At 39.0% G+C, this 27,123-nt stretch overlaps 1 protein-coding gene across 3 annotated transcripts in view; it reads right to left on the bottom strand.

The window, feature by feature from the left end:
• ADAMTSL3 (ADAMTS like 3) overlaps positions 1–27,123 on the bottom strand; it is a 203,300-nt gene that overhangs the window by 311 nt on the left and 175,866 nt on the right. For 2 of the 3 annotated variants that reach the window (XM_055811101.1, XM_055811091.1), the window contains 10 exons: positions 26,573–26,700; positions 26,096–26,224; positions 13,806–13,988; positions 11,629–11,748; positions 10,634–10,846; positions 8,030–8,213; positions 5,314–5,518; positions 4,363–4,472; positions 2,610–2,824; positions 117–2,086 (listed from right to left, as the gene is read on the bottom strand). In XM_055811101.1, coding sequence (XP_055667076.1) covers positions 1,977–2,086; positions 2,610–2,824; positions 4,363–4,472; positions 5,314–5,518; positions 8,030–8,213; positions 10,634–10,846; positions 11,629–11,748; positions 13,806–13,988; positions 26,096–26,224; positions 26,573–26,700 — 1,597 coding nt within the window. In that variant the 3' untranslated portion in view covers positions 117–1,976. Of the gene's footprint in view, positions 1–116; positions 2,087–2,609; positions 2,825–4,362; positions 4,473–5,313; positions 5,519–8,029; positions 8,214–10,633; positions 10,847–11,628; positions 11,749–13,805; positions 13,989–26,095; positions 26,225–26,572; positions 26,701–27,123 lie in introns of those variants that run through there. The other variant, XM_055811105.1, reaches the window with a different exon arrangement.

Genomic DNA, 27,123 nt, shown 5'->3' with positions numbered 1-27,123 from the left:
AGCTTGGAAGAAACCCCAGAATTATGGACATAGTAGGCTGATAAAATAACATTTGGAATGAAAGCATAGCTACCATGAAAATCATGGTAATAAACAATCTCTAGGTAATCACAGTGTTGAATAATCAAACTAGACTTTATTTCAGGAATATCAAAACTACATTCAAGAAAGCTAAAATCTTCAGTTACTGGAAAAGCAATAAAATAATCTACAGAGGAATGTCATGCCAGTTGCAGTAACAAACATTTACAGCACTGCTTCTGTATAGCATGCATACTTAACCAAAGACAAAATTAAAGCAACAAAAAAATGCTATGTGTTAACATTTGAAAACTTTAAATATAAAGGAAAAACATGAATAAGAAATTTTGGTAATAAGAAAAAATATATGTCCAAAAATCTTTATTAAACACTGTACAAAACAAAATATTGCACTTTTAAATCAGACAATAAATATCTACAAAAGTATCTTACAAAGGTTTTCTTTTAATTTAAAAAACTGCTTAAACAATCAAGACCCATTGCTGATTAAAAAGGTAATGATCAGGAATATCCTCTCCTTGCAGTCAGCTTTGGACACAATAGTCCACATTAAACATTTTCTATACAGTAGTGCTAATCTAATTTTCAGTGACGCAAACCCATTGTGCAGGAATGCTGTTACTAAAACTGTTCTTCCAGCATACCCACTAATTAGCGTGTAATATAGTTCAGTAATGTAACACAAGATCCAAGTCAATACAAGCATTCAGGCCTCCAATATGTGCAGTAGTTGGAAACTACAAAAGAAAAGAACGCATCTATCTGCTGCCTCCTATGGGGTTCTCCCTGCTTACAGCCCTAATGAAACCACCTGCAACATGGAAAATAATTTACCCGGGAATAGCATAATCAGAATTTACCAACTTGCAAAACACTCAAACGGTTAATGGCCATGATGAAAAGTCATCTTGATGGAAAACTGCTCAGAATAAATTTCTTGCACTTGTCTATCTTCATAATTAATAATATTCTTTGGAGATTTTTCCCCCATTAACCAGGGAGGAATAAATTTATTCAGGACAGAAAATCTGACAGCCGTGCTCGGCCAGTTATCGGCTCCCCATTTGACTTGATGTGGAAGAGAACAGTGCTCACAAACATTTCATTCACAGCTCTGACAAGGAAGCCTTGTATCTAATTTAAAATCAGTAGAAAAGTCTAATCATGCCAGAACTTCAATTGTACTTCAGTGACTGGAGCAGAAGAACAGAAACAATGGAAAATGACACCTCATTTATTCAAAACAGATCTACTGCTGTTTTGAAAATTGTTCTAGCATCTACAGTGTCTTTTACTGCATACACATAAATACAAGCACGAAAAACTGAATGTACTTTTGTGTATCCATCTGACAGCTAGTATCAGTAAAACACATCCTGTGAGATCAACCCTTAAGCTCAAGCTGTTTATGAAAATTAAGTCACTGCCAAAAATTTTACGGCTACAAGCCACAGCTTCTATAAATTTAAAAATTGTGTTAAAACTGATAAAACAATAAAACCAAAACCTAGGGGTCAATAACTGCTCCATTCCAAAATTCTTCAAAGGGTTTTGTGACTTTGTTTTTCTCATAAGTTGAGGACAGTAAACGCTATCTGGTGCTTTTAGATAATGCTTTTTCCCCTGATGAAATTATAACGTGATGGCCTGTAAAATTTTACAGATGACACGCCATGATATTATCTTCCTAATCCAGACATGAAAATGTTTAAAGCATTAAAAGTTCCATTGCAAAGAGTGGATAATAAAAGTTCCCAGAAAAAATACCCTGTCCAGCATATCAATCTGCAGTACTGTTTTTTCATTAGCCCCATGTTTCCATTTAACTGTTATGACTAATGTCTTATTTACAAGTATATACTTTAGGCAGGCTAGTTTAATGAACCTCTCTTCTCCTCTCTTCACTGCAGCATCATGAACTTCCCACAGAAGAGTTACATTTCTTGGCATGATTGACAACATCTTTGTTTGTAGGTGTCTATCAAGCATAACTTTAGTTGCTTTACAAATGTACAGTAGTGAGTTGTATCCTTGCATTCACCTTCTGAAAAATATATTTAAACGTTAAAAGGCTTTATAATGGACAAAAGATAAACAGTAGAATTTATCATAATTGTAAACAACTGATGAATTTCTGGGAGCTCAGTGATTACTTTGCATTTCTGGCAACAGCGGATTCGAAGCTAAACTAGGTCACAAATAAGAGGTGTGATCTCACTGCATTCATTTACCTATTGTCTGCTTCAGCAAACTACCCCATCTTTCAGGAATTAACAGCTTGCTCAGAGACTTATGAGTCACAACTGGCACAGTCATGTGGGGAACTTTGCATAAAACGGCTTCCTAAATATCCTGTTTCTAAAAGTGCTTTTGAGGCTTTAGTATCAAACTGGCCTACTCAGAGAAAAATAACACCAGGATTATGAAGTGCTCCTTGGAGAGGATAGTTTTACCTTTGATGTACAATCAAATGCTTGCAGAATCATTAGTGTACAACCGTGAGTCACTTTCTAATATAACTGCTACAGACTATTGCTACGCTCATATATAAATAAAGATTTACATACTGCCACAGGATGTGACATTGCAGTGTTGCCAGGTCAGTGGTCTCTTCCTCCAGCCGCAATACTGATCAGCCACAGGTTTGTTATTCTTTCTGTGTACGCAATACACTCGTCTTGACTGAAATCCACTCCCACAGTCCACACTGCAAGGCCTCCAAGGGCCTGTCCGCCAGTAGACATCACATGCCTCCGAAGAGCAGTTTCTTCTGACAGGAGACCTGTGGAGGAAAACAGATGGCAGGTAACTGTGGACCTTTGTGCTAACCCATTATTCACAGAGGACAGACCTGGCGCTGGAAGGGACTGTTGCAGACTGACTAGTCCACACCCCCTGCTCATAGCACTGTGTAACTAGACCAGGGCGCTCGAGACCATCTCTGCCTGTGTTCTGAACATCTCCAAGGACGGAGACTCCACAACCTTTCTGGGTGACTCGTTCCAGTGTTTAAGAACCTGCACAGTAAGAAAAAGTTTTTTCCCATATTTAAGTTAAATTTCCTGTATTTCATTTTGTGCCCATTTCTCATGCCTCACTCATGAGGAAACAAAAGACAAGGCCCTGTCTCTTTAAACCAACCCTTTAACCCTGGGATAGAAAAAATGTTTTACCTTTTACATAAGGAAAACTTAACAGACCCTGAAATGTTTCATTCTGGATGCTGCAAGTTCTTCACGCACAACCTCTCTCCTGAACACAGTATTTCTATGCTGACAGTGAACCTCCTTGAATATTTGAAGCTGCCAAAGTGAAATCCTGGCTCTTAGTAGTAAATGGAATTTTCACCATGTACTTGAGTGGAGCCAGGATTTCTTTCATTGTGTGTGCAGCAAAAATGCTTTAAAATGCTCACAATTCAGAAGCTCTTCTATAGCAAGAAACATGAGCAGCTGGGTTCAGTAATCTAGAAATATAGTAACAATTCCCATGTATGTACTTGTTACCCATTTATTCCCTGCTCTTCATTGTCCTGCCTACACATTCGGTCTGCAACAAAGTTTTGTGCCCCCAGACCTCCATGTTCACTTTTAATTTGCCTTTAATTCAGTCCCTTTGAGATTTCGGTGTTTTATAGAGACTGCCATCCATCCATGTGCTATAGCATAACCCCCAGCAAATCCACTGATTAAGATTCTGGGAGGGTGTAAAGCCCATACTTTCCATATTTAAAGGAGTTGTTTAAAGAGCGTAAAACAAAATAACAGAGTTTTTAGAAAGAATGTGTACCTTGAAGTAAAAAGTCACATCTTCTCAATCGTTGAGGTTTTTTACATACCTCGTAAGTACATACTAAGAGGCAGAATGAGATCTATATATGCAGAGAAGTACACCTTATTTCAGTAATCATAAAATAGTAAACCAATTTACATGGTCCACAAAATAAGGCCCAGGAAAACTCATTTTATAAAAATTGGGCAGCAGTAGACCAGAATAAAAAGTAATACCAGAAGAGATCTAGTTTAGTAGTAGTAAAAAAAGTTATGACAAGTGACTCCAATTTCTACTTTCTTTTTGGGAATCAAGACTCTCTCACTCTATTTCTAGCTTTGTCGTTAGCACAGTGGGGGACACTGGTCAAATCCATTACCCTCCTTGGGTTCCTGAATTCATCCAGCGTATACACAGGGATGACTGTCACTACCTCCTTTCCTTGTGTACATAAGAATTTGCATATTTATCCTGCATTGACAATACAGGAACAAATCTTTAATTTGTTCCTCCAAAGAGTCTAACTTGCAACTACTGCAAACTGCATACCTCTTTCTTTCATCACAAGAAGAGCTGGGCACCAAAGATCCATTATGAAGTTGACATATCAAGTGACGATGCTGTAAACCTACAGGGCGGCCTACACAGCGACCAGAACACTAAAAAGTGAGAGAAAAGGGTCAGGGGAAAGAAAAAGAAACCACCAAGTTAGTAACAGCAGAATTGCCCTTCTAGGCAGTTACCCAGTTACACAACCCGGGCATAACTTTTGATCTGTATTTTTCCTTTTTCAACCCTATCACAGCTCAGTTCTGGGAAGGACTAGGTGTTTTGGATTCTCTGTCCCCCATTTTGCCAAGATACTGACTTCCTTACCTATTCATTAAGCTAAATCCATTGTCGATGCTTTCATCATTTCACACCTCTAGAGCTAGAACATTCTTTCTGTAGCTCTGACAATCGCAACCTTGCCTTACTAATACCTGTATCAGGAGTGTGGCAATTCTCTTAATTCATTACTTTGCTCGTTGAGTAGTAAATATTGTATCAATAATTATAACATCATATCAATATGTACACAAGTTTACTGCACAAATGAAGAAACAAAATATAAGAAAGCAGAGTTCTGTGTATTAAATATTGTGGCAACTGCTTTTGAAGGACAGTCATGTATCTTCAGAAGTACAGCTATGCAAACGTGTTCTCAGAATGCAAAAAAAGTGATATACTAGTTTAAAATGGAATACATAGTAATGGATTAGCTTATAGAATACACTGAAACTAATACTCAGGTTTGGGTTCACGTTTCAACATATAAAAGTAGATCAGACATCACAAATGAAAAAACCCCACCAGGATCTGTAGTTCACTGGTCTGAAAGGTAATTACAACTAGTGCCACACAGCTCTTCCTTTGTGCAAGAGAACAGATGTTCAGCCAGCGGTATGGGGACACTGATACACTTTGATAAGGAGTTTCCAGAAGAACACTGTAACTTGCCTGGCCTTTTGTCTGTATTGTCCCCACTGTACACAAATGACCCAGACAGGGTTTCCTTCCCGCAGGGCGGTCTCTGTGTATACAGGCATCTGGTAGCAGTGTCAGCACGCTGCCGTTGGCTTTTACTTGTTGACAAGTTACTTGTCGATAGCGAAATCCATTGCCACAAGATGCAGAGCACTCAGACCACGGGCTAGTTACCCACCTACAGACAGCAGAGACAATTTTATAGCAACTATGAAAGCACTGCAAACTTGCTGGTAGTTTGCAGTGACTGCAAATAAAAATCAAAAGAACCTGTTATTGCAAGTTTTAGAGGTGAGAAAAGGTAGGATCAGCTTTTTCAGTTAAGCAAGATCTTATAAATTCGGTTCACTGATGACTTCTAAGATAACTGTGGCTCAGTGTATGCTAACAGAAGTTATACTGCCTGTTACCCAAAAAGGTTATACTAGGTAAACCCTACAGACCCTGCTGGACTTAACATTTCTGAAAGAAGGTCAGCCTACTTTCCCATAACTCATAAAATGAATGATATCGATTTAGTTACTATTAAGGCAACAGGCATCATAACTCATCCAAACTTACCACATCAAGATCTTGCTAGATAATGGCTCAAGCAGAACGTGTTATTTATTGATTGCAAGTTGCAAAGATTTAGTCTGTCTTGGCAGCTACGAACAATACTGGGGAAGCAGCAGGTGGTAATACCATTTATTTGACTCGATCTTTTAATAAATCTAGGTTAAAAATACAGAATGGGACTTTATGTGTAGCACAACTGTGATAACGGGAAAAATATTCTATTCTCTTTAGCAATTATTTAATTTTCTTGCGGTCAAACAGCTTATATCCATTCAAGGAAGATTAATCTTTTACAGCCTGGATCTTGCCTTTTTCTCCCTTTTAAAGCTCAAGGATTTTTGCAAACATTTGGCGCAGCACATGCACAGCAAGTCAGTCAGGCCAAATTTGGCAAACACTTAAAGCACAAGTGAAGTACATTCTTAAACCCTTACACTTGCTTAACTGTACTTCTGTGCTGTGCTGGAGAGAAGTGATTAAACACCTGCAAAACACTTTGAGTAATAAGGGCCCGTGCCACTGCCCGTACATCTAAAGCCTTTATGATTTGATGGATACTTTCTGAAGAGTGGCCTTGGGATGAGAAGATCGAGAAATAGGTAAGTGGGGTGATGGAAGGGGAAGTCTAAATATTTTGCACTTCCCTCCCAGGTCAGTAATCACAGGGAAGGGGGAGATTAGAGGCACTAGAAACCAGACCCAGGGCTGTTTTCCAGGCAACTTCCTCTATGCTCTTCCTACATAGGAAGCACGGAATACTTCATAACAGAAAAACAATTTGTATGTTGGCATACATGTGTAATTCAACATAGAGTTAATGATGTTAGTGTACACATAATCCCCTTCGACTGGTAAATATATAAAGCCAAATTAAAAGCAAAATAAATCTAAGCATTTTAATAAGAGAGAATTTATGTGCCAGTCTGTTTGGCCGTATGAAACAACTGATGGTTTTTTGTGGTGAATACTCTGGGTACAGTGATAATCAGATGGTGAAGTCATGCACTGCAGTCAACCGAAAAGGCATGACCGTGCCGGGGGAGCCCTGGGCCCTCCGGTATCCTCCTAACTGTCATCTGCTCTGAATGGCTGGATTTTAAGAAGGAAACCTGCAACTGAGTCTGTATGTTTCAAACTATTCGTTCTATTTCAGTATTTTTCCACTGGCAAAAAGTTTGCTTCTTATGGGCTGGCTGGGGTTCAGACTCACAATTTAAGATGATCTGGGGTTTTGGCTGCTAATAATGAAATATAAACAAATTTCTCCTGATATTTATCTGTTGCTATGTTTTCTGTACTTAGAACAGAGTTTAGAACGTACTGGCAAGATGCACTCCCACAATGTCAGTTAAGGTCTTAACACTTCTCTCCAAACATTTTCCAGTGAGGGACAACTCCAGAACGCATGCATGACTTTTCATTCCTCATGGATTTTTACGTTGCTGACAGTGATGGCCAATTCCTTTAAGCAGCGGAAAGCACTTGTTTTGAGGACTCCTGTGGGGATTCCCTGCTAAAAACCTAGAGCAACGCCTTATTGAACTGGAATGCTCAGTGCAACTCAAGGAGCCTGGAGGCAGGGGGTTGGCTTTTAGAGTCAGATGTTGTGGTATATTTCCCTGTGATATAAAGATTTTCTGCCCCTAGATCACAAGGTACCCGGCTGATCCAGTGACAAAATTGGCAGGGAAGGGCATGCAAGGAGTGTGACTCCGTGGCGAGGGGCGTTACATTCCACAGTAAACATCCTACTCAGAGCTCTGCTGGCTCGGGCGGAGAGGAGGTGAGCACAGAGTATCCTGGCTGCTTGTAACATGATGAGTTTTCTCTCTGTGTGTTGGCACAGATTCTGCAAAACTAGCGCATCGCAATGCCTCGGAGAGACCTCCAGCTTAGCTTTTAAGGTGTTCGTGTGGCAGCAGCATGGACGCTTGCACAGATCTCATTTATTCAGCTGAATCAAGCGCTCCCCTACTTGCTTGTGATCCATTTTCACATCTCTCACACTTTAGGGTTCATGATGAAATACAACCTACGTTTTAGACTCGAGTAATAAACACAATGTCAGGAGGTTTGTGAGTGCATTTTAATACACAGAGAGCACATGAAAACAGAGCAGAAGGGAGTTTACCTGGCAGGGCAGTCCTCTGTGTTGCATGCCTGGTAAACGATCAGTGGCTTTTGCAGCTCTCTGCATAGTGATGCATTTACTTTCTGTTTCTCTGCATTCATGCACTGTAGCCTTCTGGAGCGGGTTCCTGAATTCCCACAGCTAGCAGAGCAAGCACTCCACTCAGCATATTCCCATTTATAATCTAAGAAAAGAAATGGCAAGTAGTGTGAGCGAGGCGCTATACATTGTAACTGTGTCACATTTTAATTGATTTGGCAGGATATTCTGTAAGCTAGAGAGATACTGCATCCTCTGTAGAAAAGCGAGTATTTCAGCGTTGTGAAAAGGGACCATAAGCCAAAGTAGGATTCAGTCCTACTCGGCTTCCCTGCAAGTTCAGCTCTTACATGTGAGCGTGAAGTTCTCTAGAAGGCAAATGGGATCAGCATATGTGCACATGAAGGGCAGGACCTGGCTCACAGTAGGAACTGATGAACTTCTTTTAAAACTTTCATAACATTTTTATACAATGAGCATTAAAAAGAGGAAACTGTAAATCAGGCTCTCTAGGTTTCCTGCTGTTCTACAGTAAATTTATTCTGAAGAAAACTCGTCTTACTCCAGACACTTCACATAATTTCAGGATTTAAGAGAGTCCTGTACTAAACTATAGAAAAGTATTTAATGCATAAATAATTTGCCACTGAGGCATCTGGTAAGATGAAAAAAGAATTTGTTTAAAAGAGCGTTTTATATTAAAAACCGATCACCTCTAACAATTACTACCTTTATATTTAGTCGCAATTCCAGTTACCCCTTCCCCCACAACTTTTTTTTTTTGACACTTGGTAAAAGATGAAGTACTATGCAATGTTGACAGATTTTTATGTGATCACAGAAGGAGTCAGATTTTTCTGTAATAACCAAGAATAATTGATAGCTACCAGCTGTGTCCACAGGCTCACTCTTCCAGCACATAATGAATTCTTTAACTTATTGTTTTTCAATGTTTCCTTATTACTTCTGGGTTTCTTAAAATAATACAAAAGGGCCTTTTTCAAAGTAGAAATAGTTAAATTTACCAACTGCAACTATGATGGAGAGACTGTATTGTTTGTTTAACTAGGATGATACTGCTCAGAAGTGCCCTCAATATGCCTACTGTGCAAAAACCACCAAAGGAGATTTTGCAGTCATACAAATGCATGGGTATTTCAGTGATGAAACATTTAAAGAAGCATCAACCAGAATAAAAGCTCACAACTAGAAAATGGAATCTCCCCAAAATACCGAGCAGCCTGATTGGAAAGGGTATTGGGCAACCAAAAGGCAGTCCGGCGAAAGACTACAGAGGGATAGTTCGATATCTGGCTAGACCTGTTCAGAAATTCTAGCTTTAATGAGTTCTATGTTAGGACCAAGGCCTGGATGTATTCTTTTGGTAAGCTATTAGGATATTTTCTGACTCAGTTCATTAATATTCTGACCATATATATGTTTCAGAAAAATTACTTTGTAAATGTGACTGACCCCGCAACCCCATGCATCCCAGAACTATTCTCACTCGTAAAAGTAATCCACTGTCAGTCACTAAGAATACACTTTTACACAGTGTAGGGGATTTGCAAGATCTGATCCTACTGCTTGAGCCCTTTGCACATAACCGGTAAGCCAAATCATATTAAAAGGTTAATAGATAAAACACAAAAACTTTCATTTTCAACAGATACTTGTTTTTAAACCTGATTTGCATTCCCCGGGTATTGACTGGTTAGAGATTTTTACTTTTTTCTTAAACTACCAAATGGAGTTTGGTGCTTTGCTGCCACTCTTAGCAGGATCTAAGTTCCTAACTCTCTTTTTTAAAATCCAATTATAATGTAATTAATTTCTAAAGCAGTTCAAAATTTTAAAACTTTATAAAATGTTCGCAGATACAGCCTATTGCCCTACTGGTCCGTATGTAGGATCCTTGTTGAATTCATCTATAATCCTCAGCTGCACGTTTTATAACCTACTAATAGAAATGCAGTTTTGTCCAAGCACATTACATTGGAGAACACTGCAAAGCGTTCTTGAAAACTTAACATTGAAATAGATGAGTGTGCAGTGTGCCCTAATACATTGATGTGTTTAAGGGTGGCTACCATGTCATCATAACGACACTGGAATATGACAATTGTGTTAAAATTATGATGATTAGAATTAATGTATTTCCAAAGATGACCTCAAAGTCAGTTTTGTTTCAGTTTGGCGGGCTGTCATGGCAGCAGTTTGTATGGTACGTTGAGGGGGAAGTTGAAAAAACCTGCCTGATTTAAAACTCTAAGGAGCAAGACACTGAATCAGGCAACATTCTTGCAGCTTCCCAGCTACACAGGTAAGAAATGAGAACCCCCACATGACATTTGAATGCACATTAACTCTCATTTCCAACTCTGAGGATACCGATTTCCAACTCTGCCTATTGATTTAAATGGGACTAGTCACGTATGTGAAGTTAAACATGTATTTATGAATTACTTTCTATGTATAAAAGCACGTTAGGTTGCAAGAAAGTCTTTACAGAGTGAAAGAAAATATTTTAAAATTTAAGAATTTGTCATATAATTTTCAACAAACCTTCCTTCTTGACATTTACCCAAACTGACATTGGTTTTGCACTAGCTGAAGTCCAACATTGGAATTGTCCAGCAAATTGACCAGAGCTGGTGTTCACCTCTAGGATACGACCCCCAACCAGGGTTCGGTATTCCAAGGTCTTAACTTCTTCAACTGGACTATCTCCAAAAAGCCAGTGAACTGTGTTTCTGTGGCTGGGCAGCACTGGGCAACCTAAAAATCGGCAGCACGTAAGCAGGTTTTTCTAAACACATTGAAATGTTTGTACAAAGCATGTATGACTGCATGATTCCACGTAAAAGACCTTGCCAGTCTAAATAAAAACAAGAACATGCATAGCATATATTCACTGAAGTCCAAGCTACAGCCCAAAATCCTGACTGCCCCTTGAGGGGTATCAGCTGTGTAAGCTGATGTATACTTACCACAGCTCTTTATATTTTCCCTTTCAATAAGTTCTTACAAACTTAACTTCTATATGAACAAAATGGGTGGGGGGAATAATCATTTCAAAGGAATGAAGATTTCATCCCACACTCTGCAACATGCAAACAGGTTTTTAATGAAAGTGTTTCTATCTGTTTTGGAAAGGTGTCAAACACAAACACAAACAAGTAGGGATGGAAACAGAGGTATTCATTTTAGACAGAAAAATAAACTGTTCTAGAGCCCAGCTGAATCCCCTCCCATCATTTTCAACCAAAGCTCAAAGAGAAATTACGCAGCTTTAGTCTCATGGTGAGTCACCTAGATGATTCCTAAAGGGTCACCATTTAAAAACATTTTTTGAAAAACTGAATCAAAAAATAATTGTGTTTCTTACTCTGAGGGTCCCTCCATGATAGCAGAAAGCTGAGATATGGTTAGGAAATCCAGAATGTCACCAAACCAAGACTCTTCAGAATAACACTCATTTTTCTCCATGGGGCTCCCTCCATTTTAATGAAATGAATAAATAATACAATTTAAATGACAAACCAGAAAATACAACATACCTATTCTTAGTGGATCTCCAGGCACCACACTGACATTTGTACCAATTCCTGATGCCATTAGGACACGCTTTCTTCTGCTTCCCTTTGATAATAGAGTATTATTCCCTGTAAGTCTTTGTTCTGTAACACAGATAAGATATCTTCTTAGCACAATTTAAATCATGATGTTAATAAAAAATTTGTATGAAATTATCCCACATGCTAGTTATGAATCAGAAAGGTATTGGCGCTTTGGAATTTGTTAGGATTAACTGGATTTATGTAGTCAAATTGTTTGTCTAACAAATATACTTCAGATCTGTAAACAGGGAAATGCAGAAATTATTTATGATGTTTATGCAAGTTTCTAATTTATTCAAATTTATTGAATATTATTTATTAGAAAAATAAGCCTGTAACACTTAGTGTAAAAACAAGATTTACAGGATGTATGATGTATTTCTTGTTTCTTGTGACAATGTTATTTATTATTTCATTACCAGTTATTCACGTACAGAAATTTTAAGAAAAATAATTCTCTCAGAAGAATCAGGCCAATTCCTCTGGTCCATTATGTGGAATTATGACAGAGTGCTACAGCAGAAAAAAGAAGAAAATCTTTTAAAATCTCATTATGCATAAAGATAGCATAATGTATGCAGAATCATATGCCTGTCACTATAGCAACGCCTCCTTTTTATCATATGCCAGACAGAATAACTGCCAAAACTGTGGGCAATCTGTCAATAACACACAGTTCTTGCCACTTAGTCAACATTTCTGCTTTAATGAATGTGCATAATACCTATGATTCTTCCAGAACGGTTTAAATCTTTTGCTATATTCTAAATTCTGTGGGTCATTTTATGTTCAACGTTTTTCCTCAGTATGGAACGCCTGTGCAAAGCCTCCTGCTTGTCTCTGTAAACACTGGGACAAAAGAGGTTCCGCAGAACCTGTGAGGCCAGTGCCACACAGGCAGAAGGCTGGTTGCCCTGTCAGTCCTTAGGAACCTTTATTAGAAAGGCTGCACAGATTTTGCTCTGCTGCTTGACTGCCCCAGGTCAGGCAGTAATTGCTGTAGTGAAGTCCAAAAGGCTGACGTGATGTTGCTTCAGACAACATTGAGTCAGGGCAATCAGCAAGTTCTGACACCAGGAGTCATCCCATTTCATTGCAGTTTCGGCACAGCCAAAAAATTGCAGCATTTGGCCCTCTCCTCTCCACTCAAGATTTAATTAAACTAACGTCATATGACGAGGAATAGAAACGAAGTTCAGACTCTTGTGAGCAGTCCTCCCAGTCACATCATTATAATAATATTCCTCTCTGGAACATGTGAAGTTTTGATGTTCTCCATGAAAACTGAAACCAAGAAGGGAGCTCCAGTCTACACTCATCCTGACACAGAGACTCCTATTATGTCTTTGGTACGTCTTCCTTGGCCAACAGATCCAAACAACTCTAAGCTGCCTTACACGTGTGTGCCAAAGAAAGAAGCCTTTGTAACGGGATTGGCCATGTGTAACTGCGTTGTACTTCATACAGCAAAGTGGTGAGAAAGTTAACCTCGAGAGCTGAATGATCCATTTATTGGAGCTATTTGCCAGGCATGATTGTATTATACAGTATAACATTATAAATCTACTTACAATAGAGCCATTTCAATGGAGTTTTTCTTTACATTTTCTACTCTGAGACTTAGCAGTTCATATTCAGAATTTTTTGTTTTCCATGTCCCTAAGTTTTGTTGGCCTCTATAATAATAAAAAAAAACCCAAACAACCCACAACAAAGCCAAAACCAGCCTTTGCTTTCATTTCCCTGCATTTCCCTGCAGATTTTCTGAATAACTCAAGCCTGCTGCATTTCCCTAGATAAAAGCACTAGGAACAATGCAATATTACAGTGGATTTAGTCTTCTAATGTGTCTCCTGCCTCTAAGGGCAGATATTTGTTGCCTGGAAGCAAGAAGATGGAACAACTTTTGAAGAAGTCACAAGTCAAACCATCTGTACCTAGATACAGTATTACAGGAAACACAAAATAGAGAACACATCCCAGGGAGTCAGATACAATTGAAAATTCCAAGTTCGTAATATAGCGTTAAATATCCCTCCAACTATTTTATTGGTTAAACTTCATAATCAAAGTAGCTCACTGTTGTTATCAGTCAGGAATTCTCATTTAGCACTTACCAGTTAAGTGGAGAAGAGATGCAGCTTCAGCTTTTCCGAGAGCGTTATTTGCTCTGCAAGTGTATGTTCCTGCATCTTCATAGGAAACATTCCTCAGAAATAAAGAGCCATTCAAAACCAGGAAAGAATTGCTTTGTGGAATATCCTTCATCTTGAACCATGTTACATTTGGTTGGGGAACACCTTTAAAATGCAAATAATTAAATCATTCATTGTGAGAGATAAACCATAGGGGTTTATACTGTTAACTGCTACTATAACATCCAAGAATTGTAAGTTCCTTTGTCATGTCACAGGTAGCATAAACCAAACAACATTGCAGCAAAATAAGTAGTTTCTCCACTCACAACAAAACTTGTTAGTTGTAAGCCCTATCAAAAATTAAGCATCCCACCTAGGTTAAAGGTTAAGCACTGTAAGGCAAGCTCTCAGAACAGCTTTAGAAACTGCCACCAGTCCTACAGAAGCAACGTGCTCATGTGTCTTGCTACTGAAAGATGCGAGACCATTAATCCCGATCAAGACCAGTTGATGTAAAGATCTGCACAGCATCTTTTCATTCAACCTGCATCCCAGAATATATGAAGTAAGGAAAAAATATTCAATTTCTGATTAAAATGCGGAAAAAAGAAAAAAAAAAAGAAATGGAGGCAAAATATTTTTCATGGAAAAAAAAAAAAAAAGGATCTATGTATCAATTAGATTAGAAAATCCATGTGGCCAATTTCTGCCAAAAAAACTTCTGTAAACTTCTCCAAGTTGCAGATGTCATATATACAGCTTGTAACAACGTGGTGTGAAGGAAAAAGAACACAGTTATTAACAACTAAACAAGGAGCTCAGTTGTTAAGCAATCTCATTTATCATGTTATAGAGACCCAAGGGTCTATCATCATTCCTACTGTAACGCTTGAACTCTGAGAATCTCAGCATTTGCAGATAACTTGTCATTCTAAATTTTAATCATTGAATGACTTTGGACATTTATTTTTAATTAGATGATTTTTCTGCTGTCACAGTACACCTCTGTGGGAGGACTTCTACTGTTCCATTTTCTTCAACCATTGGCCTTTAAGAAGAGATTTTGCAAGCTGGCAAATCAGACACTTCATTGCTTGTGCTCTGCTTGAGCTGCAGCAGCAGAAGCGCTCTTTCAGAGCTCCAAAATCCTAGATAAATCACTGGGTAAGCCTAACGTACACGGCACGGTGAGGAGCCACGGAGGAGCACAAAGGTGCAGGGCACTAGACAAGTCAGAGCGGTTAAACTGTCTTTCACCTGAACTCTTTTTTTTGCTAAACATACTGATCAGTGCTCACTGAGGACTACCAAAAGAGGTTCTGCTAGAGAAGCTGACCTGAATGTGGGACACTTGGAAGTTTCAGCCATATTGAATGCTAATTCAGTCTCCTCTCTTCACAGATCATTGTGCAGTATTACTTTACAGATGATGTCTTCATGATGTGGAATAGCCTTTAGGAACAACTTTAACATTTCAATCACTGGCTTAGCACTTCCAATGCACACCTCAAATTTTTCCTTTACTGTAATAGGAACCAGACATATTTTTTGGAACTTGCTATTTCACTAAAGGAAAAAGTTCCCCCAACCATTTTGTCTAGAAAGACAGTGGAGAGAAACACTCTTCGGCATAATCACAGATTTTATTCTAGACAATTTAGCAGCTGTTCAGTGCTTTTAAACTCATGAAATTGTGTTTTACTGAACAAAACTGCGTAAAACAAAGTACAGATCTGCAGAGTGCACAAAGGTCAAAAAAACCCTGCTGTTTTTCAAGTTTCCAGAGGAATCTTTATGCCACTTTGAAAAATCCTTTTGGAATTAGGATGAAGTCTTGCTTTAAGGGTCTTTTTTCCATTTTACCCCAGCTTTCTGGCTAAAGTGTATCATTCTCAGACATATTTTTCCTTTAGAGTGTACTTTCCATGGCCATTCAGGCGTATATGCTTACTATACAGATGGGCTGAGGAGGTGCTGTGAGGATGCTGAGCTGGTTTAATCTGAGGCCTAGAGGTTTGCAGCCAGACTACCCTCACTGGCACCAAAATCCAGCAGACTGATCAGAGCCAAAAATAAGCCAGAAGCAGCACGGTTGAGATGGGACCGAAGTCAAAAGATTTTATGTAAAATTCCACAAAACACAAAAATGTTTGGAAAGGTTTAAATTTAAGCTTTTAACCTGAGCCTCTATCAAACTTCAGCCCAGTATCGTCTCACGATACAGTCCTCCCTCTGCTCTCACCATGTCATTCAGAAATGTACCTCATCCCTGGGATTTAACTTAAGTATTTCTTTCTTCCAAAGTTGGTTTGTATCCTAGAGTTTATCCCGGAAAAATTGCCATGTCTGTACTCTTCTACCCATGTCTCATTCAGAGACATGCAGAGCCTTTTAAAACCTGGCCTGGAGCTCAGTTTGCAGAAGAAATCTGCAGAACAGCTTTGCCTCTCATTTTAAGTTCAAAATTGGGTATCTGTCACACACCTTAAACTCAAATTTAAGTTACAGCAAATGATTCCTCTTTCTTTCTCCAAAGAGCTGTATACATTTCTCTTTAGCAGAAACAAGCAATACCACACGCACAAGTAAATCAGACCATTTCTCAAGAGAATGGCGTGAATACACAAACATAAATTCCAGGTCTAAGGAGCAGAAGTGTGGACAGAGCCCTGCATGGCAGTCCAGCAGCCACTCCAACTGAAATGCCAATGAATCTATCCAAGCAATCTTAGAGGTGCTGTCACTTACAGATAAGGGGAGGGGGGCAGAAATCCATGAAAAACCATCAGTTAAATACATCATGGAAAAAACAACACTATTATACGTGATTATCGCACACTATCATTTTAAAACAATGTTATCTAGATACCTTCAGAGCGCATCCATAAACGTGACCTGTTTGAGTTGAAAATAGTAGTGGAGATAATCACAACATTCCTTCATTGTATTTTACCCAAAAACTACTATGAAGTAAGATTTTTTTTTCTAAAAGTAAATGATTTTTATGTGAACTGTATGCTGAGTCCCTCTGAGCTGGCCTCTTCACAAACGTTTTGAGGACCCTTCAGCTTTTTGCATTTCATGCACGTTCCTTTTCTTTCCCCAGACTTTGTGCTATGTGGAAACCAATTCACTATCCAAGTGAGCCTGGTAGATATTGGACCATCTGCTTAAGAACAACTGGTATTTGAAAGCAAGTTCCCTCCATGACCTTTTGCCTGGGCTTTTGGTTAGGTCGCCATCAGGAGTATTAGGTCGCCATCAGGAGTATTAAGGCAAATCCTCAGCTTGAGCCCTGAGCGAAGGGCAAAAGGAAGATACCTTTCAGAGCAGAGTTCAAGAACCTGTTACAGGCTGGAATATCGCATGAAGGGAGGAGGGGGGGGGCGGGGGAGAAGAGGCAGTTGGGTGTCTGCACAATCTGCTGTCAGGACACAGCTGTACGCTAGGAATCAGTGCGTCTAGCCCTGCCTTTCAGGGGAAAACTGGCGAGCACAAATCCGCTATAAAGAGTTGTACGTTCAGAGAGGTGCAGCAGAGAATCTGGCCAGAAACTGTTTTTTTTTGTGTGGTACTACCACATCTGCTGATAGACACCCTATAAATGGATACAAGAAATTAAGCAGGAGAAAAAGACATCTCTTTTAGTCCAGCTCCTCTGCGTTCTTCGGCAAAGCAGCGTGTACATTTCAAACTCTTCTGGAGAGCTTCAGTTTATCTGTATATTCATATTGCCAGTGAAAAATTCTTTTCTGCCATAACTCCTATGAGAGACACTGAGTTCTTTCGTATACTGTCATTTCTGGAATTCCTATCAGGAGAAACTCTTACACTGTTGGAGGAGGCTAAAAATCCCTATTTTTAGGTGTGTATTTACCTTTTTAATAGTGTCTGTGCTTAACAGTGCTTTGCATAAAACTTCTTCGCATAACATAGCACATAACCCCAGCGTGCAGTCACCATTTGCACACTGCAGGTGATAAAGCTTCCATCATGCTGATTTTTTTATGCTTCTCCTTTAGAAATTAGATTATATTTACTGCTGTTGAGATAAGATTTTTCTTCCCTACTGGTCTGCAGCACTGCACACCAAGTCTCATCTATCAGTTCTTGTGAGAAAGCAGGCAAAGTATACAATTCCCACGCTCCTCTCTTGACAAGACTTACAGTAGCACTGTCTGCAGGACAGAGTTCAAGCATACCATCAAAATGCAAGAAAAGCTGCTTTTTTTTTTTTTCCCCCCCCTAGGCAAATAGTTAAGGCCTAAAACCTGCACTTCACCTCTTAGTATTCATGTAAACAAAACTGTAAAAGTTTTAAGTACTGTTTTCTTATCCAAGGAGAAAATAAACTAAGCAAAAATAAGCCAAACACAAGGTGTTGTTGTTTTCGTCTTCCTTTTTTTTTTTCTCCTTAAAGGAGCTGAAATTATACTTAAGCTTTAGGACATCTCTCTATGACTTCATGGAAGGGTTCATCCTGTGCACAAGGTTGAATTTTAACTGCAGATGCTTGACTCTCCTTTACATAAAGGTTGATTTACTTAGGGACTTTACATGGACACAATAACATTCGCAGTCTTCAAGAGTCTTTTCCATTATAGAATTGAAGCAAGACTATTACAGAGATGTTTAAAAGCTAATTACATTGAATTTTAAAAATATTTCCTCCTTGCCACTATAATTCTCTGCCCTCTGTTCTGACTCAAAGAAATCTCTACTGTTGTCATTTGTTCTTTCCCAGACGGTTTTAAGATGTGTCTTTCCTTTCAGCTTACTGTCCAAATTTAACACATCTACATAAGCTGCTTCTACAGAATGGCTGCCTTTCTGTACCCATCAGAAGACAACAAATCATTCTGGGAATCATTTCCTAGACTTTCTCTTCAGGAAAAGAAGTAAATCTTCCAGTTTGTAATCCTGGAAGGAAGTCGTTCCCTATCTACACCCAAGAAAATATTACTTTCAAGCTGAAGAATTCCTGGTTTGATCCACAGCCAGTACAAAAAGGGGAAGAGGTGAGAGAATGGCCTGCAGCCACCTTTGTTTCCTCGATACCCCACCTCCTTGCAGATGCAGCTGAGGATGAGCCCAAAGGTATCAACTCACCCAAACTGCCAAAGGTTCAGAATCCCCGAGTGCAATTTAGATCCCCGTGATTCAAATGGGAGATCCATCACTGACATCAGCTACCAGCAGAATCAGTCAATCTTATCCTATGGCTCCAAGTCAGGAAAGCGCTTATGCACAGGATTAAATCCATCTCTATTAGCGAATGCGATTAAACACATGCTTAAAATTAAGGATAGCTGTAACTGTCCTTCATGAACAAAACCTCAAGCCTTCTTAGTCTTAGAAAAACCTTAAAAATCAGAGTCTTACTCTTGCAATGGATCTAAATCCTCTGATGTTAAAAATTTCTACTATAGACTGAAGTGGCTATAAAACTTAAAATCAGTTTAATCTATTTTTCTGACCTCAAACACAGGTTATTTTCCACTAGCACTGGAGCAGCTCTAAAATACTCAATGTTCCATGAAAAAAAGTCATTTTCCACCATGAATGGCCCTGGGACAGCAAATGTTATGGAAAAAAACCTCCAGCTCCGGATGGGACTGTGAAACATGTGTTTAAAAAACAGAAAAAAAAAAAAAAAGGAAAAAAAAAGGAATCTGCACTATAGGGTGCCCTTAAAATATTCAGTGTTCAAAAACAAATTTCCTCCAACCTTGAAAGCCCTATGAAATATTACACACCATAAAAAATCTTGGCCTACTAACTAGTTGCTCTAAAACATTGGATATGTCTTCAGAAATTTTTTCCCCCAGCTATGTAGAATCTCATAAAGTATTCTGTATTTCCCATTCAAGAGCAAGGCAGGACTGTGCTGGCACAAATCACATTTTGCTGCACTTCACTAAAAGTTTACCTAACTTTAGAGGCTAAATTCTATGTCATCTTTCAGAGGAAATGATTCTGGGTCAGTAATATACACAATGAATGCAATCTGATTATTATTTATTCTAGACTCACTAACACCTACAGTGGATTTAGCATAACAGTGCAATTTCTTTGATTGATACATCTTCATATCTTCTCCAGCAGAAGTCGCAAACTGCCTTTACGTTCACCCAAATTATGCTTAACTTCTAGCAAACCCTAAAAAACCCTAAGCCACGCTGCTACTGAGGTTACCTGCATGGATCTTGCCAACTTTACCAGGCATAATAGCCTTGGACAGAGAGCCAGCATGAGACATTTTGGCACTTGGTATGATCCTCCAGCCTGCCCTCTGACACTGCCTCATTCTCTTGCAAGCTTTCAAAGCCATTACCTCTGCCTTTTCCTACCAGTCATGCGACAGCCCCTCTTCCTAGGTGGTAGCAACATCTGGCAGGATTCAGACATACTTACTGACATCTGCTGGCCTCCTTAGAGGGGTTCCTGAAGCAAGACCCCTTCCCATCCCACTCTTGCTACAGCTCTATTGGGTCCTGTTTAGTTCTCTGGCTGTCAGCTCAAAGAGAACACGATCTTTTTTCCAGCTGCAGAAGTTTACGGCTAATATTTTTCAAAATCAGGCATGTAAAATCAGGCAGCTATGTGTAGGCAAGTCAATGAGAGGCTCTGAGTTAAGTATGAACTCAGAAATGACTGTTAGACTGAATTCTGTAGTCAGCCCCCAACAGAGACTTGGTTGGGGTGCATTAGGGCAATTCTACAGTTCAGCACTGTTACCGGAGACTGGTTTGCCCAACTGGTTAGTAATTATACTTCCACTGTACTGAACAGCCGTGCCATATCACCAAGGACCCAGACATTTAGGATCATAAAGTAGATACACATACGCAGGGACTTGGAAAATCTAGTTTTATCAGAAATCAAAGAACTACATCGGAGTCACCATTCTTAGTCAGACCTGAAGTCCGTTTAACTCAGCACTTTGTGTCCAATGTTGGGCACGTGGGAGGTGTAGGGAGACCACTAAAATCACGGCATCGATTGAATCACCCTTCCTCAGTATACTTTCCTAGCTTCCAGAAGCAGAAGCAGCACTTCGGCCGTCATGCTTGTTTCCTCTAATATTGCTCTCCTCTCCACCTTTCCTATCACTACTGTATCCTTTTTGAGATGAGATTAGCAAGTTCCAAACAGGATTCACCACAGCTTTAAGCAACGGCCAATTTGTATTTTCTCTTGTGCTGTCCATTCCTCTGCCGTAAGTTTTGATGTGCTTCTACAGACACCACCCAGTACGTGTGCTGGTGTTCCCACAGAACTAACCAGCACGCCTCCACAAATCTTTCTCTGAGCAGCAGTCATTCAGGTACAGCCATGTGCACATGCCTATACTTAAGGTTATTTGTTTTATGTGGACATTTATTCTGCAAATATAAATTCTGACCATCCTTTGCCCTCATTTAGCTATTAAACATTATTTGTATGATCCTGATGCAACTCTTTGCAGAGACTTTTAGACCTGATTAGCCTTTATAAATCCTGATTCTTTATACCTTTAGTCAACTAACTGTTCACATTCTTTTTCAGAACTTCTATGGAAATGTTGAACATCACAAATCACAGAACAGAGTCTTGGGGAACTCTGCTGGTAACCTCTCTCCACTAAAATTTGAACACTTGTTCTTTCTGATCATTTGATCAGGTACTAGCCCCAGTGTGCTAACCTCTTCTGTTATACTATGAGAATTTGTTAAAGTTTACCTGGGGAAGTTCCTGACAGCTTTTTGCAAATTGAAGTAGGAAGTATCAAGGGAATACCCACCCGTCTGCTGACCATTTGAAGAACTATCAACGGAGTTTTTTAGATTTTACCTTCCTTTAACACAATCCATCTTACCCTTCCTGAATTTGAAGGAAACCCCTGCTTCAATAAGGAAAGCTGGGAGAGAAAAGGAGAAACACCCAAAAAAGCAATAGTGTAAACCATTCTGGTTTATGGGGTTTTCCCCAAAGGAACTCTGTAAGCTATATTTACATTAGCAAGTAGCACAGGGCATCAGGAATGTGCTTTTAAAGAGGCAGAGTAGGTACCAAGATCCCAACACACACGAGATGTGTGCTTGGATGAGGGTCGCTTTGGATACTTGGTGAATCTTGCCTGGACCCTTGGACTTACTGCCCATTAGCGTTTGGAAAGTAATGGGTATAGTCCCCAGGCACACCTTTCAGCTTAGTTACATCCAAAGGGATTAATTTTTCAGGTTCCCAGACTGTTGCAAGACACAAAGCAAAGCACAATTAAGCTTTTCAAGTACATCTTTCAGTCCTCCCCGCTTATGACCGATCCAAACAAAAACTCTAATGTAGATGCACTTAAAGTAAAAAGAAGTGTAAGATCAAAAGATTTTCCGTTTATTATACTAATTATAGTGTCATTCCTTCCTCGTAAAATAAGTCTGTACTTACCCCTTAATATCTTTGAAATCCATTATTAATACCTTTTAGAAGAACACACAAAAAAAACCCTAAAAGAAATTAAAAGCCAGAATCCTATGTATTAAATTGCTAATTTCCTTCACTGAGATGTTTTCTGAGGGGTTTAGCATAGAAGACAAAGAAGAGCATCAAAGTTACATTTGGAGTAGGGCACGTAAATGAAGGAACAGATGGAAAATAAAGTTCTTGATTTGTCTGGACCCGTTTCAAGTTCCAATACTGACAGCAAGTAGCTGGTCCATCTCTGTGAAGCGTACGTGCAAAAAGATGACCCTTCAACAGGCGCTGCGTATTTCTCACGAGTGTCTTATCAATATTTTATTTTTAGAGAGCCAAATATATGAACAGGAATTAAGAATGTGGATGAAGACAGGGTTTCTACTTTTAAAAAGCCTCTGTGCCAAAATACTCGGAGATGCAATATAATGTATATATAATATACCCAATCTCAGTGCAGTCTATTTCCCTTCTACTCTGTTACCAGGAGGTGGCAGACAATGCACATTTTAGATGTAATTTCTTCCCCCCCCCCCCCCCCCCCCTTCAACTTAGAACTTTCAAGTTTTCACAATAAATGGAGTCTGACAGTTTTAGTTTATTTTAGTAATAATCACAAGACAATCTTTTCTGCAATACAATAAATGTTATCCAAGAGCAATTTGGAGCAATCAGTATTGATATTTATACCATGTGTGTTGATTGAAAAGCTCTTGGCTGTAAGAATGGAATATGAATCTATCCAGAATGTTATGAATATCTTCTAGCATATGCTCATGTGGGAGCTATAAAAGTGAGTTTATTATAATTAGTGGAAAAAATAGTTTTGTTATAAAATTAAAAAGAGAAAGGAACTCAATGCTATTAGCTTCAGCAGTTTAGCTAACAAACTGTTCTTTGAGCTTCTATTTATAGAATGCTCTTTAGCATTTTAAAGGTTTTTTTCAATCCAAATGTAATTTTTGGAGTGTGCAAGGAAGACTTTCAAAAGCACAAAAAGAACCAAATCAGTAACAACAACTTCCCCCCCCCCCAAAAAATAAAACAAAAAACAAACCAAACAAAAAAAACCCCAAAAATGAAAAAAACCTGTAGTCACCTGGCTAATACTGCATGTTATATTAAACTTCAAGTCCTTTCCGTTAAAACCATCAAACAAGCTGTCCTGTGTAACGTGCCCTAATGAACCCAGGGCCCCTTAACTAGAATATATTTGGTTTTCTTTAGGCCTTGGATAATGAAGAGGTGTATTGTACAGCCATTAGCCAGCCAGCAGAGGAAGCTGGAAAGTATCTCTTTACAACATCACCTCCTCTCTACCCTTCACAACTGTCTTTGTCAGACTGTTGGGTAGGTTGCTCCAACTTCCAGCTGAAGTTCTGCTCTATGGCATGATATTCTCCCCTAAACGAATCGTTAATTTACTATTTTGCATAGGTGCACACTTTTTGTATGTATTTCAGAAAACTCCTGAATAGACCTTTGCACTGCTTAACACAAAAGGGAGAACTCAATATACCTATTCTCTACAGATAGAAACAATAAATTTACAGATTTACTCACAGAGAAAATTACAGTTTGAACAACTATAAAAAAGTATTATAGATTATTCAGCTTACAGAAAAAAACCACAGAAGTCATTGCAGCCAAGAAATTTAAAATTTCTCTTAGTGGCATGGCACTAATGTTTTTCACATACACAGACACCTTATTTATCAGATGGTTCTTCTTATGGAGGACTATTTTGTGGGCTACCGGGAGTCCAATAGATCAGATGTATCTGCTTGATGCCACTGAGAAATCTGCATGAGTAACCTCTGTGTAGAAGGATCCTGGATGCTAAGTATGTAGCAGAACATGAAGAACACACAGAATCTTATCTAGTGATACTCCACTTAGGACAGGCCCAATGGAAACACCCTTCTTTACGAGCATGCAGGAGGAAGGGCGCTGAGAAAAAGGTACTCCAGACCTGACACTAAAAGAAGGGCTCTCTCAAAATTACTTTTACAGTTCATTCTAAGAGATCCTCAGCTAATAGACAGTCACATTTGGTCACTATCCATGGGCATTTTGACTAGATATTAGTTGTAAGGATTTGCGGTGGGCTATTACTCCAAGAAGGCAAGAGATTATTCTCTAAATCAACATGCCTGATGAGGAGAAAAGGACTTTTGCAGACTCACATGGCCTGTTTGTAGGAACAGATTTAGAGTATTAAAAGTTACAAATACTTTTAGGTTGTTGTTTTTTTTTTTTTATTCAAACTCTTGCTTGTCTGATAATTCACATGATGTTTTATCAGCATTCTCAACAAAGTTTGCATACTACTACACTACAAATGGACATATTTTTGGTCCCATCTATTAGACAAATGTTAGCATAAAGTGCTATTACATTCAATCTTCTGAAGTTAGTGGTTTATTACTTTTCATTAAGGAAAGCAGAACAGAAAAACTCTGCTTACATCACTGCAGAAGTTGTTCTGCTTCTAGGCTTAGTGACATTTTAAGACTTACAAGCTCTATTTTATTCACAAACAGTAATACTTACTTCCTTGGCAATCACAGGAAATCAAGCAATTAGATAAATCATTTTTTAAGTCAACATTGGTGCCTTAGCATAACTAAAGTTTGGCTCATAGCTATACACAATTCTAAAGCATTTGGAAATCTACAGTCCCCTGTGAAAATATTAATTTATATTTAAATTGCTAACTGCTTACCCATCCTAACAATATTAATATTAACAGTGTGACATTAACTCTCTGCTGAATTTGAGATGTAGGTCAGTTATACACAGAGTTGCCAAACTATAGCTGGAAAATATTACTTCATCAAAGAATTAGCCTTGGTACAACAGTGAATAGCAGAGCCACATGTCCTAATATATGTCAGCCTGGCGCCACTATTGTATGCAGAACTATTTGCATATATATATTTCTATCACTACTCTGGTTCAGTATCAACACTCCTGATACGCACATCCCCAGCAACATGAATGGCACACTGACTCCTCTGAAGTCTCTCTCTGCTCTCACTTGCAATGTTCACTACTATTAGCACTTTCATACATCTTCTTCAACAAGGCACAAAAGGCTTACGGTAGCTTATTAAATATTTGACAGAATATTGCCGCTGTGAGTTAAATCTTACAATTTAAACTTAGCAGACGGAGATGCTGATTAAAAAGAAAGGCTCTACCTTTCCAACAAAGGACTAGAGAACAAAATGAAGCAGTGAACTGCTTAATGCACGTAGCTTCTGATTAACATTAACGCTGCTCCACAGATGTTGAGCTAGAAAATATATATATGCTCTCACGGCTCGGCACTTTTCTTTGTTTCCTTACTGCAGCTGCAGACTGATGGCTCTAAAAGGTAAGTTTACTTCACTGTCAGGTTTAAAGTTCTATTAAGCTATGGCTGGAGATTTCATTTTCGGTTTTAACAATAGTCTAGACATATGTGCATCTCAAATAGGGATAAGGAAAGTTCTCTGATGAGCAACTCAGCTGGCCATGCTTGCTATTGCAGCAAGATAGTCATTCACTCTGGTCGGCTTTAGGGTCTGTAGCGGAGCCTCAGACCACTTCATGGAAAGAAAAGTACTTTTAAAGGAAAGTCTATTTGAACATATACGTGTGTGTGCAAATTAAAGTGACAGACAGAAAAGAAATAGGACTGGTGTGGGTGACCTGCCTAATAAAAAGTTACTAATCAATTATTTTCTGCCTTCACTGGTCATTTCTTTCAAGATGTCGGGTAAAATTTTGATTCCAACATTACAAGGAACCTCAGTACAGCTCTTGCTTACCTTTCACTGGGCATTCAACCATAATATTTGCTCCAATTCTTGCCACGATTGTACCTCCAACAACTGCTGCGAGACTGCTGGCTTCCAGATTTGTAACATTTAACACAGAGGACAAGATGACAGGAATCTCTTTGAAATTAAAGGGATAATCAGTTTTAAAAGCTTTATTTGACTTTTAAATATAGATCCTGTATTTAAAATCATCATGTTTTGAACAGAATTCAGTTTGTACGGCATCAGCCAGAAAATACAAGTGGGGTAGATACCAGCAGACTGGGTTCACACCTGCTGTGGTTTTAGAGCAACAAGACCATCTTATTGCTACCTATTAAATCAGGCAGAGTTTCATGGATTGTGACAAAATATACTATTTCACATTGGAGTGGGTCTGGGTGCTTATATATTAAAAAAACCCACAACCAAACAACAAACCAACAACACAAAAACCAAAATACATGCCTGATTCTACAGTCTTACCTGCACGCAATAGCAATGATGTTTCCATATCAAAACCAAAGTCATTAACAACCAGGCATCCATATGTACCAAGCTCTTTTTGAGTAGGATTCTGAATCTGCACTTTTCCAATGGTGTCCAGGTTCACCCTGCAGAATGTTCAAGGAAAGATAAGGGTTATGACCCTGGGGCATACACCCAGCTGAATCTTCTTGCAAGAGTTACAGGTACAGCAGCAAAAACTAGACCAGTGCATGTAGGAACAGTTCTGCCTCCTCTGCGGTAACAAAAAGTGAGTGCTAAGGGATACGTGCATGGAAGATTCTTCAGATATCCTTCTTCTACAAAGCTGTGTCCTAGTTGCAGCCCTTTGGAGGACAGCGAGTTTGCTACTGCAAACCAGAATCCCTCAGGAACGGCAGCACGAATAAATCAGACTAGCACAATGGGAAGTATTAGGCTTAACATGAAATGCATCTCTCCAGAGCAAGTCTGGTTTTCAGCAGGATTGGGGAATTCACAAATGTATGGTCTCATCCGACTTCCAAATTACTGCAGGGTCTTTTGTTTTG

This window comes from Falco peregrinus, chromosome 1 (genome assembly GCF_023634155.1).
Source record: "Falco peregrinus isolate bFalPer1 chromosome 1, bFalPer1.pri, whole genome shotgun sequence".
Lineage (NCBI taxonomy): Eukaryota > Metazoa > Chordata > Aves > Falconiformes > Falconidae > Falco > Falco peregrinus.
Note: the sequence above shows the minus strand (reverse complement) of the source record. Positions and strands in the feature narration are given on the sequence as shown.